The 18,989-nt window shown below is 51.4% G+C and overlaps 1 protein-coding gene across 2 annotated transcripts in view; it reads right to left on the bottom strand.

Moving 5' to 3' along the window:
• GRIK3 (glutamate ionotropic receptor kainate type subunit 3) overlaps positions 1–18,989 on the bottom strand; it is a 239,649-nt gene that overhangs the window by 50,826 nt on the left and 169,834 nt on the right. For both annotated transcript variants that reach the window (XM_065524897.2, XM_045374370.3), the window contains exons 6-9: positions 13,627–13,800; positions 12,888–13,031; positions 7,072–7,179; positions 3,749–3,862 (exon numbers count right to left, since the gene is read on the bottom strand). In XM_065524897.2, the coding sequence (XP_065380969.1) occupies positions 3,749–3,862; positions 7,072–7,179; positions 12,888–13,031; positions 13,627–13,800 (540 nt within the window). The remainder of the gene's footprint in view (positions 1–3,748; positions 3,863–7,071; positions 7,180–12,887; positions 13,032–13,626; positions 13,801–18,989) is intronic.

The raw sequence follows: 18,989 nt of genomic DNA, 5'->3' as shown, positions 1-18,989 counted from the left end.
CAGGCTGAGGCTGTGCTCTCAGTAGGAGGTGCTGGCCCTACATTCAGGCTGCCAAGCATGGGGCTGGATTTTCAGCCACAGGGACTGGGGCTGGGCCAGGCTGGGCCACTCCCTGTCACCTTTTAGCTGTCCCAGAGAGCCTAAGCCTGAGAGCATTCCCTAGGGCTCCAAGGCACGCAGACCATGCTGAGCCTTTTGGGAATATTCTCTGGAGTATCTGGAGCAACTCTAGTTTCAGGGGGCCCTAGACCAGTCCTTGCATGGGAGCGAGCATCTCTTCTCTCCCAGGAGACTCCGAGGACACTTCCGGCTAGACAGACTTTCTTGGAGGCCCATGTAAAGACTGTGTCGCATCCTCTGTCCCCATTAGGGATACTCCAGAGGTCATTCCCTCCATTCCCCTGCCTCCAGGAAGAGTAGGCTTCTCTCACTGCCCCATAGGGAGAAGCACACCTCACCCTCCAATGATCTCTGGACACTGGGGATGGAGAGAGCTGAATCATCAGTCACCCCCAGGCCACGTGAGTATTTGATACTACATCATGGGGTTAAGATGGTCAGTGGCCCCATCCATGGGCGGTGGGATATCTGCTTCAGGAGCTGAGACCATGGCCAAGGTAGAAGGTGAGGTGGTGGTTGATCTGGAGTTCTATATCTCAGTAGGAGACTAGAGCTATGAGGGACCCATGAAGCTGCAAACCCTAATACCTCCAAGGGCCAGCTGAGAAACACAACTATAAGAAGCAGCCCAGTGTAAACAAATAGGGAGGGCTGGGGGCAGAGTGAGGGACTGTGGTGAGCCAGGGAATGGCCATGAACCTGGAAAGCATTCAAAGGCAAATTAAGTTTGTAACACAACAGCCTGTGTTAGAGATCACCCCTGTGGCCATGGGCAGGGGTCTTTGGTGAAGTTCAGGGCTCTGCCTATGGACAGAAGTGGAGGTTTTCTCAAGATCTCTCACTCTGCATGCTGTATTCAAGCTGAGTTCACTGGGGACTGGATTTGTAATCAATAATAATGAATAACAATAGCAGCTGTCACTTAGCACTCTGTGCCACTTTATTAATCATTCATCCTCTGAACTCTACGAAGTAGGTACGACTGTTATCACCTCCCTTTTTCAGGTGGAGAAACTGAGGCACAGGGCGGGTAAGCAATTTCTCAGGTTCATAAGGCAAATCAACAACAAAGCCAGGACTCCACCCCAAAGGTCTGTGTTTTTGATCATCAAACTGTTCTTTCCTCATGTCCTGGTGCCACTGCCTGTCCCAAAGAGCTGCTGGGGTTGTGTCTGCCCAGATGCCTTGCAGCTGAAAGGCTGTGGGACAGATGGAGCTGTGACCAGGCTACGGGCCAAGACAGGTTCTCTCCTTTCGTAGCCCTGGGGTTCCTAGGAACCAGCAGGATACTGGGAATGCAACCTCTGGGGACTCAGTGAGCACAGCAGGTCAGGGATCTTTGCAAGAAGCTGCAAGTATTGACAGAGAAGCTGTAAGTACTCACAGGTCAAGAGCATGGGGTGTCTCCTGGATTCTGCCTCTGCTTATGTAGCAAAAATCCCCCATGCCTCTGCAGAAGGGTTTTATGCCCTTGAAATCAGGCTGCTGCCATTTTAATAAAATTTAACCCCATGGTCTTTCAAGGTGCTTATATTTTGTATCCTTTTGGTATATTATCTTTAGCTTGCCTCTTACTGTTCAGAGTATTGTTTTGTGACTGAATCACCTTAGCTCATTTAATCATCTCTCTTCCTAATCTCCGAAATCATCCTAGTTTTACCTTTTTTTTAATCTTGCCTTGTGAAAAGTGTTTTATTTATATCTCACATTTTATGCAGCTCTGCTTTTAATCTTTTACCACCTTTTTATTATTTTATTTTTACCCTTTTATATTTTAGCTTTGTCACACTTTTATCCTTTCGCTTTTTGACATTTGGGTGTTACATTTTTTACCTTGTCTAGTCAGAGCTGTAAATTATTTAATTTTTCATCTTTCTTACTATCTTTCCTTTTTATCTCATTCCTTATCTTCATTTTCTCTTTATTATTTTCCTTTTAACCTTTTTATTTTGTTCTCTTTTTAACCCTCCTTTATCTTTTCTATTTTTATCCACATCAACATCCCTTTAATTGCACATTAGTCTTCACCCTAATCCCTTTGCTCTTGTTATTTGTTTATTTTCATCCTTTACATTTTTACATCACAGTTTTTTTTTTTTTTTTTTTACCCTGTTCCTCTTGAGACATTTTTGCTTATTGGTTTTAGTAGACTGATTTTTATATTTGTTTAGTAAACAAAGTTGATCAATAAAGGCCAGCAGGATGTGTGGTTTTAGGGAAGATGCTAGTAGGGGTCTTGCTCCAAAGAGGGGGACAGGTGTCCCCCGAGACCACCTCCTCAGGCTCTGTCAGCAGCTTTTCTGGCGCTACCGTGAGATCTCTATCATCTTTAGCTCAGATCCTCTCAATCATCCTAACCCCGAGGGCTGATGGTGAGACTCACAGGCTAACATTTATCTCTGGATGCTGACAGGATGCCTGGTATCTGCCGCTCCCTGGGCTACCTGGAAGAACGGCTTTTCCCCCGTTACTTCCCTTCCTGTTCCATGACATCTGCCACCCAGCCACCAAGCACATATACGGTGAATCATCCCAGGGAGGAGGACCTAAGACCACCCAGTAGGGCATGGTTCAGCTGCCTCTGGGGGCACGTGGGTGAGAACAAGCCCCAATTGAGCACCGTGGAAGGGGCCAGGTATAGGGTGACCAGTATGGCCCTAGTTCTGCTCCAGGGCAACCTCACTATATCCAAACCAGGTTGAGCTCTCTTTTGTGTAGAGGATTGACCCCAGCATGTGGTCCTTATAAACATATTTGCTTTATTATAAGTAGGAGCTGACTAGAGCCAGCATTGTCCTCAAAGGGTCTTCAGTCATAATTCACCAGGCTGTGACTGGGCTGCCTCTCCCCAAGATGGCCCGACTTGAGCCCCCAAAAGCAGGGCTGTGTCCCTGAGAGGATCTGTCCTGAGTCTCTGGATACCCCTGAGGCCTTCCAGGAGGGACAGGCACACATGGAGCGGGCACAGCACTGGCAGCACAAGGAGGCCAGCAGCCTGGGTCTGTCCTCCTGCCCACGTGTGAGCTCAAAGGTGCAGAGAGCCCATGGGAGGCCCCCAGAGTTGCTTCTTGGGTTGAAACGGGTCAGGAGAAGGCAGTGCTATTCAGTTGGGGAATGGAGAGAAGATGGGGTGTGATTCCAGTCAGGGGGTGTGGCGGTGGTTGACAGCTCTCAGAAGGGCCACCGTAGAATGCGGCATGTGTACAAGCTCCCAGCACCTGCTGGGCTCTCGAGGTGTGGCCACAGCACCCACCCCAGCTGGGGTGACTTGTTGGAAAAGTTTTTGCCTGGGAACTGGGGTGGGAGAGGCAGATCCTCACTGAGGTTGCAATGGGCAGTCAAACCTCCTTAATTCCACTTAATATCCAGCGTGGTTCCTACTCAGACGTCAAGGAACTGGGGAGTGAGTGGGAGTGAGATGCAAAAACACAGCAGCTTCCGCCCGTGGCAGTGAGCAGCACTGCTGCACTCCAGCTGCTCTCTGAAAGCTTTCTACTGACTCTAAATGACTCCACCTACCTGCAGCCTCCATCTTCTGGGTAGAGGGGATAGAGGGGACTCTTCAGCCCAAATGGCCACCCCACCCCCAGGTTGGACAGTCCTTCCTGCAGGGGCTGCAGGCTCTTACCAGCACTGTGGTGACAATGAGTGATCTGTTTGTCAGAGAGTCGGTGACATTAGGACCTCGGCCTTTGGCAACCTCTGTGATGTTGAGCCCGTCGGCAGGACTCCACACTCCAACCTGGATGGACAGACAGACAGAAAACAGGGTGTCGAGTTCTTGGTCTACCCATCCTTCCTCCATATCGACAATGAGACCTTCATCTCATTCCCATTCATCATGAGCCTCATTGTCATGATCATCATCATCATCACCACTGCCACTGTGTTTCCAGTTAACCGCTCTGGACAACATCCCTGCTGCTCTCCCTCCTCTCCTGACGAGGGTCCCAAGGTGTTGAATCCCCGAATTCTGCCACCTCCCTTGATGGCAAGCCCATCACAGCTGAAGGGAAAAATACAGAGAGAGACAGCAAATGTGAAGGCAGCCACAAGGGTCTCAGGGCTGAGCAGCTGCCAATCAGGGGCTGGAGGGAATCAGGGGTCTATGGTCAGTTTCAGGTCCTGCCTTGGGACACAGTCTTTGTGGCTGTTTGGGGGTGGCAGCACAAGGAGGGAATGGACCTCACTGGGAAATGCTGCTGGGTTTGGAGGCGGTTTGCTTTGTGGTTTTACGTTTAAAACTGGCAGACACCCAGACTGAGGTGGAATAATCTCTCTCCCTACCTCGTCCTTGTGGATATTAGGCCTGAGGCTAGAGGTAGAGAAGGAAAGGTCAAGTTTAGAAATCATCCTAAAGCCCTGGGCCTCTTGAAGATCATTTTTGACCCAACTCTGGCCAGCTCTGCCTGATCTCAGCTCCTCTCACTCAAGGAAGGTTTCTGCATGCCCACTCTGTCCTTGGCCCAGTTGGGGGGTACTCAGGACACTTAATCAATTAAACAGAGAGGCTGAATGCAAACATCCCATTAAGAGAGCTGTGCAGAGCAGATAGCAGAGAGACATGTAATTATGCTTCGGTAATTCTGCCTTAATCCTCCCAAAGCCACCGGTTGGAGCTGGCTGGATCAGCTATGACCCGGCTTAGCAAACAGAAGTGGTAATACGAGAGGCAGAGTGGCTGTGTGTGGGAGCTCAGCATCCTCTCAGGGCAGGATCCCTGCCTACGTAGACCACCCAGGGCCATGAGGAGAGGAAACAGGCAGACGGCATCAAAGAGGCTCTTCTTTTAAGTGGGCTGAGCTCAGAGCCAAACTCAGCTTGAGCGTGCCTAGCAGAGCACCTGGGTGCAGGAGGTGCTCGGCAAACATCTGTTCAGAGGCCACATGAAGAGCACAAACCTTCACTCCAGCAAGCATCTACTGAGCTCCGACTGCATGCCCTGTTAGATTCCAGGTGCTATGGGGATGTGAGGCCAGTTAGGACTGAGGAGGACCCAGCCTGTGGAGGCTCTGTGCTCACAATCTGGGTGGCTGTGACCCGGGGCTTCTGGTGAGTGCCTCTGGCAGGCTAACCTCTGCCCAGGGATAATAGAGCTTTTCTTGAGTATTAGCTATGGCCAATTTGAACCAGCTGCCTGGAGGGCTGTTTGGAGAAGATTGTTGCAGGTGGGCTCAGATGGAAAGAGTACTCGAATGACGGATTATTGATGCCTTTTATGGCACGGGGCGGGAAGTAGTGGCATACGTGCCACCTAATTGCCCTCCCTAGAATTTTAGGTTATCCCTAGAGATGGGTAGCTGAGAGAGCAAAAGTGGGACAGCTACTTGAGTGAATACTGCATTCACTCTAGCACTGCCAGAGGAGGAAGTGTGCTCTCCATCACTGCAGGAGCTTAAATAGAAGCTGGACGATCTCTTGATGAGAACTCACAGAGTCTGTGTAGGGTTAAGCAAACTGGCCCCGATGATCTTAGGAGAGGAGGCCATAACCCCTGTTATTAAGGGACTGATACTATATATGGCGTGAAATAATTACAGAGTAATAGGGAGGCTTCCCCAGCCACCTCCTCCCCTGCACAGTGGCTCCCATGAGTCGCTGGGAAAGTCGGGAGAGACTGGAATAACTATGGCCACAGGTACAAGGAGGACAGCATTGAGCTAGGCAGAGCCAGGCCTTTGCCTGAGGGACAGAGGTCACATCTTGCAACCAGGGCAATTGTGTGGGCAATAGCCTGGAGGTACAGGAGGGAGGGAGCGTGATGGAGCCATGGGGTATGTTTCAGGGAGATGTGGAAACGAGGCCCAGAGAGGCCACTTGGTGCATTTCTTGGAGAGCTGAAGTTTAATGACTTGGCACTAGGGAGCCATGGGCAGTTTTAGAGCAGGGCAGAGCTGTGCTTGGGGAAGCCTCATCTGTGTGTATACTCCGGATGGCTGGAGGGCTCAAGAACCAGAGCGGCATGTTAAAATAATCCACATAAAAGGCTTGAACCTGGGCACTGCCAGGGTGGAGAGGACAGAAATCAGTCTTGAGGCCCAGAGGCATCTGAAGTGGCCCCTCCACTCTGCTGGCTTCTGCTCCCTACATTTCATAGACAACAACTTGCAGGGTTGTGGAGGTTCCCTTGTGGCTCCCAGGAACCCACTTGCTGGGGAGAGAGTGTGGCTGAGCCCCCGGACGCCAGGTCCCAAGGGATGCTGTGAATTGAGGGCTCATATTAAATCTCCCTTCTTGGCCCAGTAGCCTGACATTGACAGAATATGCTGAAGGTTCCCAGGGACTGGGATTGGCCTTATTAAAACATCTCTATGTTAGCCAGATGGGAGGCCCCAGCCCCAGGCAGGCCCACTTTCCTGGTCCAAACTCTCTGGAATCGCAGAGGCCTTAGAAGCCCAGAGCGAAGGAACTCAGAATCCATGTGCTTCAACTTCTTTCCAAGGGTAAGAATCACCTTCAGTCTCCCAGACAAGCAACGGCTCTATCTTTGCTTAAATGTCTCCAGTGACAGTGAGCTCACTACTCAAAGGGGAGACACTCTCTGGTTAGAAAGGTTTTATGTTTTTTGTATTCTTAAATTTTTACCCAAGAACATGTCGGTCCTTCTGCTCCATGACAGCCCTGCAGGGGCTCAGAGACAGTCCATCCACCCCATGGGCCTTGGTCATGCTTCCCAGGTTAGGCATCCCTGGCGATCCTTACGCACAGAGTGACACTGTGGGTGTCTGCCACAGCCAGGCCACTGGCTTCTGTACCCTCCAGTCCAACCAGGCCTTCCTGTTCTCTGACGGGTCCTCAAGAGCTACAGGCTACACTGGACTGAGTCAATCCCTGAGGGGCAGCTGGACTCTGTCTTGCCCCTTGCCCCTGGGCCTCTGCCTGAGGTCTGCCCTAGGAGATTTAAGAAGCCCCTGCTCCTCCGCCTGCCCTCCCTCTCCTGAGACCACGCACCTTCTCCAGGCCATCCTCTTTCAGGCTGATGATGTCCAGATCAAAATCCGTCCGCAAGCCACTAGTTTTGTTGAAAACAATTCGTCCAGTTAATCCTTCCCATTGAGCCTGCGGAGGGGAGAGGGCAGAGCGGCAATTCCTTGGGCTCATAAATCATCATTCGGTACAACTGTACAATGCTTCATTTTAATTACTCCTTGCACTGATACTGTTCCCCCAAGACCATGATTAATTAATAATCACCTCCATCATTGCTCGGGCTGCGGTGCGAGCCAGCGATTTCCATAAATTCTATTATGCTCTTTAGCCAGCTTTACATTTGCACCTTCTCGTGTACAACATCGATCTTGGATGCGCTCAAATGAGTCCCTGCCCTGAAGTCATGGGAAGGGGGAGCCCATGTCAGATCCTGGGAGACAGGCAGGGAAGCAGGCGGGCAGAGGTGGGGCAGGCAAGGCCTGCCAAGAAGCAGAAAAGCCAAAGGGCCAAGCTGGCCTTGGCTGTAGAACCAGATGTTTGGCGTAGCCCCTTGAAAGGCAGGGGAGACTGAAATCACCCCCCACCCCCGCCTCCCAACTCCAGTCCCATGTGTGTTGTGGTTAAGAACTGCGGGGTCTGAATGCTGGGTCCAACCACAATTAGCCATGTGACCTTGGGTATTTCATTTTACCCCTCTGCCCCAGTTTCCTCATCTGTAAAATGGAACTAATCATTGCATCCATCTTACCAATGCTGTAAGAGTGAAATGAGATAAGCCATATAAAATACTGAGAATGGTCCCTGGCACAAGATGAACCCTGAATACATGGTAGCTTTTTTGTTATTTTTGTATCGTCATTAGCATCATTAACACAGAGACAGGCAGGCAGAGGTTGGGGCAGACCTAAAGTGGGAAAAGCTCCATCTTCTACATCAGGGGTTGGCATACTATGGCTGGAGGGTCAGCCTGGCCCCTGGCTGATTCTGTAAATGGTTTATTAGCTCACAGCCATGCCCCCGTGTTTACATACTGCTTTTGTGCTGCAACTGTGGAGTTGACTAGTTGCAGCAGAGACTGTGTGGCCTGCAAAACCTAAACTATTTTCTATGTGCCCCTTTACAGAGAAAGCTTGCTGACTTGATTCTAGATAGCATCTTTCCTGCGGGCCGAGAACATTGAGTCTACAAGGTCCTTTCACATTGTTCACGCCTTGTAACCTCCACAGCAGCCTGGGAGGCGGCCACGCAAGGATCATGGTTCCCACTTTACAGACGACGAAACAGACCTCAGGGGGGGGTCATGGGTTGTCCAAGCTCACAGAGTAGAACAAGAGGCAAAGCCAAACTAGAACCTGGGATCCCAGGGCCCCACACCTCAGTCTGGACCTGTTTCCCTCCTCCAAGAACTTAGGATGGCAGCTGGTGCACAGTTAAATACCCGAGCCTTCTGTGTCAGTGGCAAGAACAAGGCCCACACATCCTGGAGTCCTTGGGAACAAATGTGGGCTTGGGAGCAAGAGGAGGGGAGAAAATCTGGGAGCTCACACAGCCAGACTGGGCCAGAGAGAGGGTGGGCGAGGGAGGGAGGATATCCGGAGAAGAGGCACGGGGCAATGGAAGGAGGTCTGAGTAGTGGGAGCCTGGCTCCCAGTCCTTGCTTTGCCGCATTGTGTTCCTAACCACTCCGAGCCTTGCTCCCTTGCAGATTCTGAATGGGGCTCCACAGCCTCTCCCTGCGGAATGCCCCCAGCACCCATGCATACACTCACAGTTCAACCCACAAGGTTGTGGGTCCACAGTTCCCTGGAGTTTTATTGACAAATCCCAAATGAAAATCCTTAGACATCTCCAAGCACATGGGCAGCTCTAAGACACTTTTACAGGTAAATGGGTAGGTGGGTAAATGTGCATAAAAAATCAGGCAGTGGGGCCATGCTTTGGAGGAGAGGAGGCTATAAAACCAAAGTGGTTAGAAAGTGGGCTCTGCACAAACAAAGCAACCACTCTGAGCTTCAGGAAGAGAGAAATTACCTACTTCACAGGTATGAAAAGGCATATAGAGTGCTGGGCACAGTGCCTGCATACACGATCACAAGGACGTGACAGAGGTTATTATTTCTCCTTCGTGCCTTCCCTCTGTTCAGCTCCCTTAGATTAGGGCTGGCCTCTGGCTGGGAAGGGAGGACCAGTCACTTGGGCCCTGGCCCAAGGCTCCAGTAGAAAGCTGGTCACAGAGGGCTATTATCCTTCCCCACATGAGCTCATTCAGTTCTCACTGTGACCCTGCCAGCTGGGCATCAGCATTGCCCCCATGTTCCAGATGTGGACACTGAGGCTCAAAGAGGGACTAAATGATGCAGGTCTCAAGTATTGGGTGGGACAAGACAGATTTGCTGCAGTAGCAGCACTGAAAGGCCTGGGGTCGAGGCACCCAAGGTGGAGTCGGGGAAGCTTACATGGCGCCTAGGGAGCTGGGGACCAAGGGGTCGGGAACAGAGATTAAAAGATGCATCAGAGAAGGTAAAAGCCACTGTTTATGACTTCACAGGGAAGCTCAGCTTCCCTCAGGCTGGCTCCCCAGTCCCTCCGTCTTCTCTCCTCTGTGGGCCCCACGCCCTCGGGCTATCTCTTGGCACCCAGGGGAAATCACAGCAGGTGCCTTCAAACCTGCACTGTGAGGAAAGCCTTCCTGCCTGTCAGCTGCAGAGGCATTAAATGCCAGCAGGTGCACGGCCTGTCTGTGGGCGGGTGGGCAGGGCAGGCCAGGGAGTGCAGACAGCTCCTCCCCGTGACATTTCCTGCGCTGCTCGCCCCCTCTAGCCACCGCTCAGGACTTGCTAAATGAAAGATGCTTCACATGCTCTGAACTCCGGCCTGGTATTTTCCAGCTCCGCTCAGAAATGCCAAGTCTTTAAAATGATTTACTGTCATGCAATCAGATGGGGAGACGGGCAAGTTGGAAATGGTATGAGGGAGGACTGTGCTGGGCTCAGGCAGGCATCTGAGCTTTGGTTGTGGCCAGCTGTGGAACCACAGGCACCACGGGGCTACTCTGGGCCTTGGCCACGTCCATGGACCTAAAATGGAGATAGGATAAATGTTTCTGAAAGAGTTCTGTAAGGGAATGTGAGCAGTGAGGGTCACTCATTGGGCCTGGGAAGGAGAACAGAGCTCCTTTTTCTATGGCGGGCAGTGGTGAATCTGCTCCCCTCAGAGACTCACAGCTGAGCCTCAAAATTTCCAAGGGTTGAGAGGTGAAGTGTGAACAGGGTGGGTGTCCCTGAAACAATGTGGCCTGGAGATCTGGTAGTGGAACCCCATTAGCAAACAGGAAGGCACAGTGATAACAGTAGCGATAGCGGACGTTAACGGTGACGGCAGCCAACCTGTTCAGCACCTGCTATGAGCCAGGTGCTGTCCCTAGTGTGACACACGTGCTGAAACTCACTAATCCTCAGAACAACCCGATGATAAGGTGCTATTGTTATGTCCACTGGATGGAGGAGGACACTGAGGCACAGAAAGCTTCAGTAGCTTGTCCGAGGTCATGCAGTTAAAAAGTGGTGAAGCTGGCCGGGCGCGGTGGCTCAAGCCTGTAATCCCAGCACTTTGGGAGGCCGAGACGGGCGGATCACGAGGTCAGGAGATCGAGACCATCCTGGCTAACACGGTGAAACCCTGTCTCTACTAAAAAATACAAAAACTAGCCGGGCGAGGTGGCGGGCGCCTGTAGTCCCAGCTACTCGGGAGGCTGAGGCAGGAGAATGGCGTAAACCCGGGAGGCGGAGCTTGCAGTGAGCTGAGATCTGGCCACTGTACTCCAGCCTGGACGACAGAGCCAGACTCCGTCTCAAAAAAAAAAAAAAAAAAAAAAAAAAAAAAAAAAAAAAAGTGGTGAAGCTTCCAAGTCACTTTTGTCTGGCTCCTAAGGCTCCCAAATTTCCCGATTGAGCCAGAGGAGCAATAGGACCAAGTTGCGGCCTGGGACACTGAGACCCTCACAGTGGCCTCACACACGGCTGCTCAGCAGGAGGCCTGCTGAGGAAGGGGGTGCAGGGGGCTGAAAGTCAGGTCTCAGAGTTCCCTGAGAGCAAGCCAATGATTGCCCAGCCAGGGCCCTGCTCAGGGCATTGGACAGTGGGATGTCCTGTGCAGTTTTGAGGGATGAGAAGCTGGATGAGAAGGGATCATCAGGCCCTCCTATACCAAAACATCTGGGACTGGAGTCCCTTCTAGGGGTGAAGGAACTATAGCCAGGCACTGAATTGATCTCTTACAATAACTGTGAGGTGGAGTTTGCCAGGTGTGGAAACTGACTCAGAGATGTCCCGTAACTTGTCTGAAGCCACACAGCTGCGAGGAGGTAGAGATGAGATCCAAAGGCACATGTGTGGTGCCCCAAAGCCTGTATCTTATCCACACTGATTGTTCTACTGTGTGAGAGGAGCTGTACTTGGTCTCATCTGGAAGCAGCAATGGTGAACTTGGGACGTCAGGGGAAGCTGCCCTCCCTCAACCCCCTTCCAAGGTGGGGAGTTTCTCTGCTGTTTGCTCTCGTAGAGCTATCTTCCTTTACATATGGGATTCTCTCCATTAGTGCTGTGACCTGATGAATGCCTCCCTCTCTAGGCTCTGCGTGTGCACAGGCGAGTGAGTCTGTTTTAGCCCTGTTGGACCCCCAGGGCGTAGCTGGGAGCCTAGAACCCAGTTGCCAGTGACAAAGTGCGATTGAATAAATGAGTGTGCTCCTAAGAAGGCAGCCAGCTTCACTTCTGGCCCACTGTGATTGTTACAGAGAGCTCATCTATCCTTTCCATCCGGAGTCCTTTCAGAAGGCTTCCCCCACTGCCCTTGGTGTTACCTTGGACATGGTCACTCCCTCTGGCCCAGGATAACTCTGCCTAGATCTCGTTGTCCCAAACTTTGTCTATCATCTGCTGGGATTTGACTCTGGCCAGGTCCTGGGTTAGGTGCTTTGCACATAGTTTTTCACTGTCTTCCCAACACCGCCTGGAGGCAGGCACTCACTATACCATACTGAAGATCAAAGAGTTAATCATCTCACCCAAAGTCACGCAGCTAGTTGTCATGGAGCCAGGATGCAAGTTCCGGCCTTAATGTTCCCCATCCATAAAATGAGGACAATAAGCCCTGCCACCCAAAGCTTACGAGGACAGGGGCAGATGGAGAAGCCTTTGAAATAAAAGTAGGCACTGTGTGTTCCAAGGTCTTGGCAGCAGGACAGGTTCCATGTTCTCTGGTTTCTCTAGAATCAGCTCCATTGATGGGGTTTTCCACAAGAGAGCTGGTGCCAGCAGAGGTGCGTCCCAGTGAGGGTGCTGGCTGGGAAGTTGGTCAGTGGGCCCATGATGTGAAGATGAGTTTGTGGGGCTGATTATTATGTATTGACCCTCCTCCTGCACTAAGCACTTTCCAAGCAATGTCTAACTTCATCTGACATGCCCATGAGGTAGGTTACGCTTCATATACCCATTTCACAGATGAGGTGACTGAGGCTCAGCAAGGCTCTCCAGCTTGCCCAAGGTCATACAGCCAGGAAGCAAACACCCACATCTGTTGTACTTTCGAGCCCATGCTGTATCCTGCTGGCACTGCTGACCACCTGCTGCCCAAGATGTATGCCCCTCAATCATACCATAAGCTTGGTCCTATGGAGCCCATTTTCACATGGGAAACTGAGGCTCAGAGACATGAGGCAACTTGCCTGAGGTCACAGGAATGAGAATCAGTCCTACCTGACTCCCAGACCACTCTGCTGCTCTGCAGGGCCCACAGCCCCGGGGAGACAACCCTGGCGGGGGCTGCGGGGCACTTACCTCCTTGATGAAGTTCATGAAGCGGCCGCCAAAGCGCCAGGCCTTGTGCCGATGGCACTGTAGGGAGTTCACGGTCATCTGTGGCGCCCGCTGGTAGCACACGGACACGATGTGGACAGCGTCGTACAGTAAGGCTGCATCAGTCTGCAGGGAAGGGCCTGCCTGAGAGTGGCTCCCAAGGTCCTCTAGTCCTCAGCCCACCCTGTCCTGTCTCCCTTCTCCTCCCCTGCCACAGGGACATGATGTCCTGGTAAGCAAACAGGCCTGGAGGCCCTGGAGGTGACTCTGTCCACGCCTCTGAGGAGTGGCCAGGCTTGGTTGACTCTGCTGCTCTGCAGACACCCTGAGCACCACCCTCTGCAGCTCAGACCTTCTGCCCACCCATTCCACCCCACCTCTGACACCTAGGCCCTGACCACACCTTCTTCTTTCTGCCTCCTCGGCCTTCACACCTGTGTGTCACAGCCTGAGGTCCTCTGTGACCAGCATCTCTGGGCCTTATTCCTGTTCTCTGTGACCTTTTGCTTACATGTCTGGATCCCCATCAGATGGGGTCCCTTGGGGAGGGACTGTCTGTTTCACGTTTGTGTCCCCAGTCCCTAGCCTGGGGTCTGGCTGACACATGGAAGGTCTCAAGAAGAGAAGTGGTGGAGGGAAGAAAGAAAGAAGAGGAAGGAGAGAAGAAGAGAAGGCAGGCAGGTGGGGAGCCCCTGGAATTCGCCCCGCCCAGCCGCCGTACCATCATCACTCCGTCCAGCAGGCCAGACTCGGCCCGGGGAGCTGCCTGCAGTCGCTCCATGGACCACTTCTCCACAATGGCCGAGACGTGTGGGTTGTCCACGTTGAGAATCCGGAATCCCGTCAGGTTCACGCCTGAGTAGCGGTAGGGCTCCAGGTCTAAAGCATAGAGATCCTGGATAGAGAGAGGTTTGTGTAAATCAAGGCATGCACACTACTGAGAACTCAGCCCCACCTCCTACCCACCCCGTAATCAGGGTCGCCCCAGGGCCTGAGGTCACAGCTCCCTGCAGAGCCCTGCAGGAGGGGTGCAGGATCTCGGGGTAGTCACAGGAGCGCCCATAGGACCACTGCACCTGGAGTCTGACTCAGAATTTGGGCAACTGACCCCCCCATGATAACCAGGGGATCTCAGCCTGTTTCTTCATCCACAAATGGGGTTCACTACCCTTTCTAGGACCCAGTGAAATAGTTCACATAAAATACCCAGCCTCACATGCAGAGGAAGCTTAATGATGCTGCTTCCTTTCAAAAGGTGAGACCTACTAGTTCTGGGCATCTTGTCACACAGAGGGAGGCTGAAGGGAGCATTTTACCCCCTAGAAGAGGATATTTAAAAACAGTCTTTTCTGCCTAGGACTCAAAAAGTATGGCCCTCTTCTCTCCTGCTTTTCCCCCGATCCCAGCCAGGACCTCCCCATCCCCTGCCTCCTAGGAGCAGCCGAGCAGCGGTCAGCCTATCTGTTGTGGGCCAGGCAGGCCCTGCCAAGGGTCCAGGAGAATAGGGTCTCAATACAGATGAGGCTGGCTCTAGCCCCGCCCTGTAGCTCTGGCTCTGGGGGCAGGGTAGGCTGGTGAAGGAAGGAGGCAGAGAGGGGAAACGGGTGGAGGGAGAAGCCAGGTGTCCCTAAGCTGGGAGAGATGGTGGCAGAGGAGGTTGCGGGTGGGAGTGAGGAACAAAGCTGAGCTCTGTCCTGTTGAAAACCACCCCAAACCTGGAAATCAGGCAGAAGGAGAGCAGCGTGCTTTTCCAACATGACAACGAAACATGGTTTACCAGGCCTACCAGGACTACTTCATTCTTCTGGAGAAGGCACCTGGGTTTGACCCCATTGCCAGCTACTCATTAAAAGCTTAGACTCTGGGTTAATTTGCATAATTTTGTCACATAGAGGAGATACTCCCCAAGGTTGTGGTTTTAGTGCCTTACAGGACATTAATCCTTTTTCTATCCAACCTAGAAGTCTTAGTCTGTGCTCCCCCTAACCCCACCTATAAATACCCAATTCCTCAAACGCTCCCTGAGTCAGCTTTTCCATCCTACTGGTTCTCTCGTTAGTGAGTTGAATCCATCTCTGACACATGTTCCTTCTATATTTGCATGAGACTCATGGTTTGGATTTTTTGAAATATATACTTGCACAGTCTAGATTGGCCCTATCCCACTAGTGGAGAAACTGAGTCTTGAGGTCACTGTCTGAGCTCCTCCTCATCTATTGTCTGTACTCTCCCACACTCTCCCCTCACTAAGCTGCCCTCCTTCTGGCCCCCAGCCTGTTTTCTCCCCTGGGCCCCCCACTTAGTCACTCTATCTGGTGCTGGGAGGGAGAGGCTGGGGACACACTTGGGCTGTGCTTGACTCTCTGTGACTGCCACCGTCATGGGGAGCATCCAGCCCCATCGCAACCGCAGCTTTGGTGAAATCAACAATGATTCATGAAAAGATGATGACTGATAAAACCTAGAGCCCTTTCACGCTGGACTGGCGTCCTCTGGTCTCTGAGCAATCTTTCTAATGGGTGTTAAACTTCTCCTGTTCCTCCTGCACCCCCAAAGTGGCCTCCTTCTGGAATGCACTGTGTTGGTTTCCTGTTCAATGATTTGGGGAGTAGGGAAGGGGTTTGGAGCAGACTTAAGCCCAGGCAAGAAAGTCTGGTCCCAAGCTTGCCCAAACAAATACAGCCTTGACTCCAGGTCTGGGACTGGGAAGGGGCTAGGTGACAGCAGGAGGGAGGGGCTTCAGCAGATGGGGGCTTCCCTCTGAGATGGCCAGAGGGTGTCTCTGTGACCCCAGTGTCAATAAGGAGTGGGGGGTGGCAGTGCTCAGCCCTGCACATGGACTCCATGGCTTCATCTTCACAGTCCTCCTGGGAGGAAGGCATTGAATAGCACTCTATTCTATTTTTATAGATGAGAAAAGAGAGTCAGAGAGGTGAGGTGACTTACCTAAGGTCACACAGCTCATACAAGTCAGAGTTGAATTTGTACCTAGGTCTGTTTCAATGGTGTGCTGCCACTGGCTCACACTGGCTAGTGAGAGCTGAATGTTAGCATTTCTTCCTAACTCTGCCTTCAGCGACATTACATGGCTAGCTTGGTATTGGCCATGGTAGGAGTATTTGTACCATGGAAATTTGCAAGCATTACGAATCAGGATTTCTGTGTTATGTCTTTTTCTCCCTTTCGGAGAGCTAGCTGTCAAACATTGACTGATGCATCATTGATCGTCTTACTCCAAACCCTCTGTGTTCTACGTCGCCGGTGGGTGTCCAGGACGAGATGTGCATCAGAATTGTCTTTGGGGATTTTATTTTTGTGGAGTATGAACCACACCTAGATACTCTGCTGCACAGTCTGTGGTGGAGCCTGGGGAGTCTGTGTTTTGAGAAGCCACAAATCTAAGTGATACTCGTGACTGAGAAACACACACAGATGGGTCTGGGTTTAGATCAGGATGCCTCCCGAATCAGAGAAAGGCGGCAAGGAGGGGAGAGAATAAACATCCCAGGAGAGGTCTCCCTCCCTCGGCTCCTCCAGGGTGGCTCCCTGAGGCAGCCAGACACGGGCCAGACCACCTGGGCTCCAGTTTCACCCTCTCTCCTCACCTCAGTTGCCTCATCTGCAAAATGGGGTTGATAACGTCACCTACCACATAGAGTTGTCATGGAAAAGAAGTGAGTTTGTAGATGTCTTTAGAACATGTCTGGGACATATTAAACATCACGTATGTGTTTGACATATGTTTATGTTCTGCCTCGTCTGGCAGCAGGTTGTGACAGCTACTGGGTATAGCCCCTAGGGCAGACATAGGTTGGGGTCTTCCTACCTTACTCCTCTTGGCAATATCAGAACAGTCACAGTCAGTTCACATCTACTGAGCACCTACAAATCTCAGAACGGTAGGCATTGTTCAAAGTACCTCATTTGTATTAACTCATTTGATTTACATAGGCACTCTACTAGGAGGGTATTATTTTATATTTATAATATTTTATATTTATAATATTTATAATAATTATTATTATTACTCCACTCTACTAGGAGGGAAAGAATTGAACCACACAGATATTAGGCCTTTTGCTCAAGTTTCTGTATCTGGGGAGTGAGAGTCAACAGCAAGCTACCCAGCTCCAGAGCCCTCCCTCTACCCTGTGATGACGCATCTCCTCCTACCCAGAGGCTCTGACCGCCCGGCCCCCAACTCATGCCCACTGCCAGGGCAGTCACCTCCAGGCAGGGACTAGAGGGATCTTTCTAAAGTATAAATCCAAGCCTGTCATTTCCACACTTCAAATACTTCCACGACTCCTTGTAGTCTTTTCAGAATACAGTACAAATTCCTTAGTACAGTTTTCCAAAGCTCTCCACCCCTCCAGCCTCACTTTCCTTCCTACCCTCTCTCATTTTTTTGTCCCAGGAACACCCAACTGCATTAGCCTCCCTTTCCCAGTCTCGCCGAACCCTGTCCCCTTCGTCCTGCTTCTCATTCCTCTGTCCAGCACCTTCGTATGCCTTCTATTTCCTGGCAAGAATGTCTGTCTTCTTGACCTCCCTTGGGTAAGCTATTCTCCAAGAATCAGTTCAAGCGTCACCTCTTCCAGGAAGCCTCTCCTGATTGCTCCTGTACACATGCACAACAGAGTGGGTCAGAGGCGATTCTGCTCTTATCCTGAGACTTCTGGGCTTTCACACCACTGGTAACAACTGCTTGTGTCTGGGTCTGTCTCCCCTATGAGCTGTGGGCTGAATATTCCTTTTCCTCAAAGTGGAAAGAAGGGTCAGCCAACTGACTGGCTCCTGGGGCACTTAAACATCACCGGGAAGAGCCTGGAAAGTAGCCACAAGTGTTTCACATCCTCCTCTCCGGGGGAGCTTCAAGGAATGGCAGATGAAAATACTAGGTTAGTGCAAAAGTCATTGTGGCTTTTATTATTATTTTTAATGGCACCAACCCAATATCTTCCCCATGATGTAACTGTTATTGCCGGGAAGTGGCATTAATTGTGATTGTTTATCTATTAATTTATTATAATTCTTTTTTCATCTCCAGGCTTTTACCTACACATGACATGTAGCAGGGGCTCAGCTGGGGCTGATTAATTTGGGGTTATCTACAGACTGGAAGTTGAGGAGAGGGTGGGTAAACTGCCTCGGGTGGAGGATGAGATCTTCTCCAAACTGCCTTTCAACCAGGAGGGTCTGGGGAGCTGGAAGGATTTCGTTTTGGACAGTGGTGTTATGCAAGTTTGGGACCAGGGCTGACCTACTGCGGCCATGGAAGAGAAGCTGAGCTCTGCCTACAGGGGGCGCCCTCCTCACCTTTCCTCGCATGGCGTTCAGCCTCTTCTCCAATTCAGTGTTGACCTGATATCTGAGGCTTGAAAGATGCCAAAGCTTTAGACTGCCCAGGGCCTCCATGACTTGGTTCACCCTCATCTAGGTAACCAAAGGCCAACCTGACTCAGTGTGAAGGGCAGCATCTCTGGCCTTGGTGGGGGCTTGGGTGCTGGTGGCAACAGCCCTTCTGGTCTCCAGAGGCAGCATTTGGTCTGTTGAGACTGACACAGAGGCTGTAGCTGATCACAGCCCAGGAGGGGGCAGGTTGGGGTGGCAGTGCCTGGGATCACCTTCCTCCCTGTCATCCCTGAGCCTGGGCTTAGCCGCAAAGTGTTGTAGGGCCCGAGGCACAGAGTGCCCCCATCCCCGTGACATGAGGACAATGACAATGGGGAGCTGGTGAAGAGGCTGTTTTGTCCAGCTCTAGTTTTTTTTTGGTTGTTGTTCAGACTGCCCAGGGCCAAGACCCCAAGTGCTGTACACTGTGAACTGTGTGCAACCTTGCTGCTTGGCAAAAAGTTGCGTTCTCGATGCCAAATGTTGACACACTGAATTCAGTATCGACGAGGGACCTTTTAGAAACATTCAGCATAACATAATAGACTAATTCATTAGCACCCCATGGGTCTGAATGGGTAGGAGCTGAAGCTTGGAAAACATCGCCTTAAGGAATGACAGATGAAAATATCTTCCCCATGATATAACTGTTATTGCTGGGAAGTGGCATTAATTGTGATTGCTTATCTA

The sequence above is a fragment of the Macaca fascicularis genome, chromosome 1 (assembly GCF_037993035.2).
Source record: "Macaca fascicularis isolate 582-1 chromosome 1, T2T-MFA8v1.1".
Taxonomy (NCBI): Eukaryota; Metazoa; Chordata; class Mammalia; order Primates; family Cercopithecidae; genus Macaca; species Macaca fascicularis.
The sequence above is the reverse complement of the archived record's forward strand: the minus strand, read 5'-3'. Positions and strand labels throughout refer to the sequence as shown.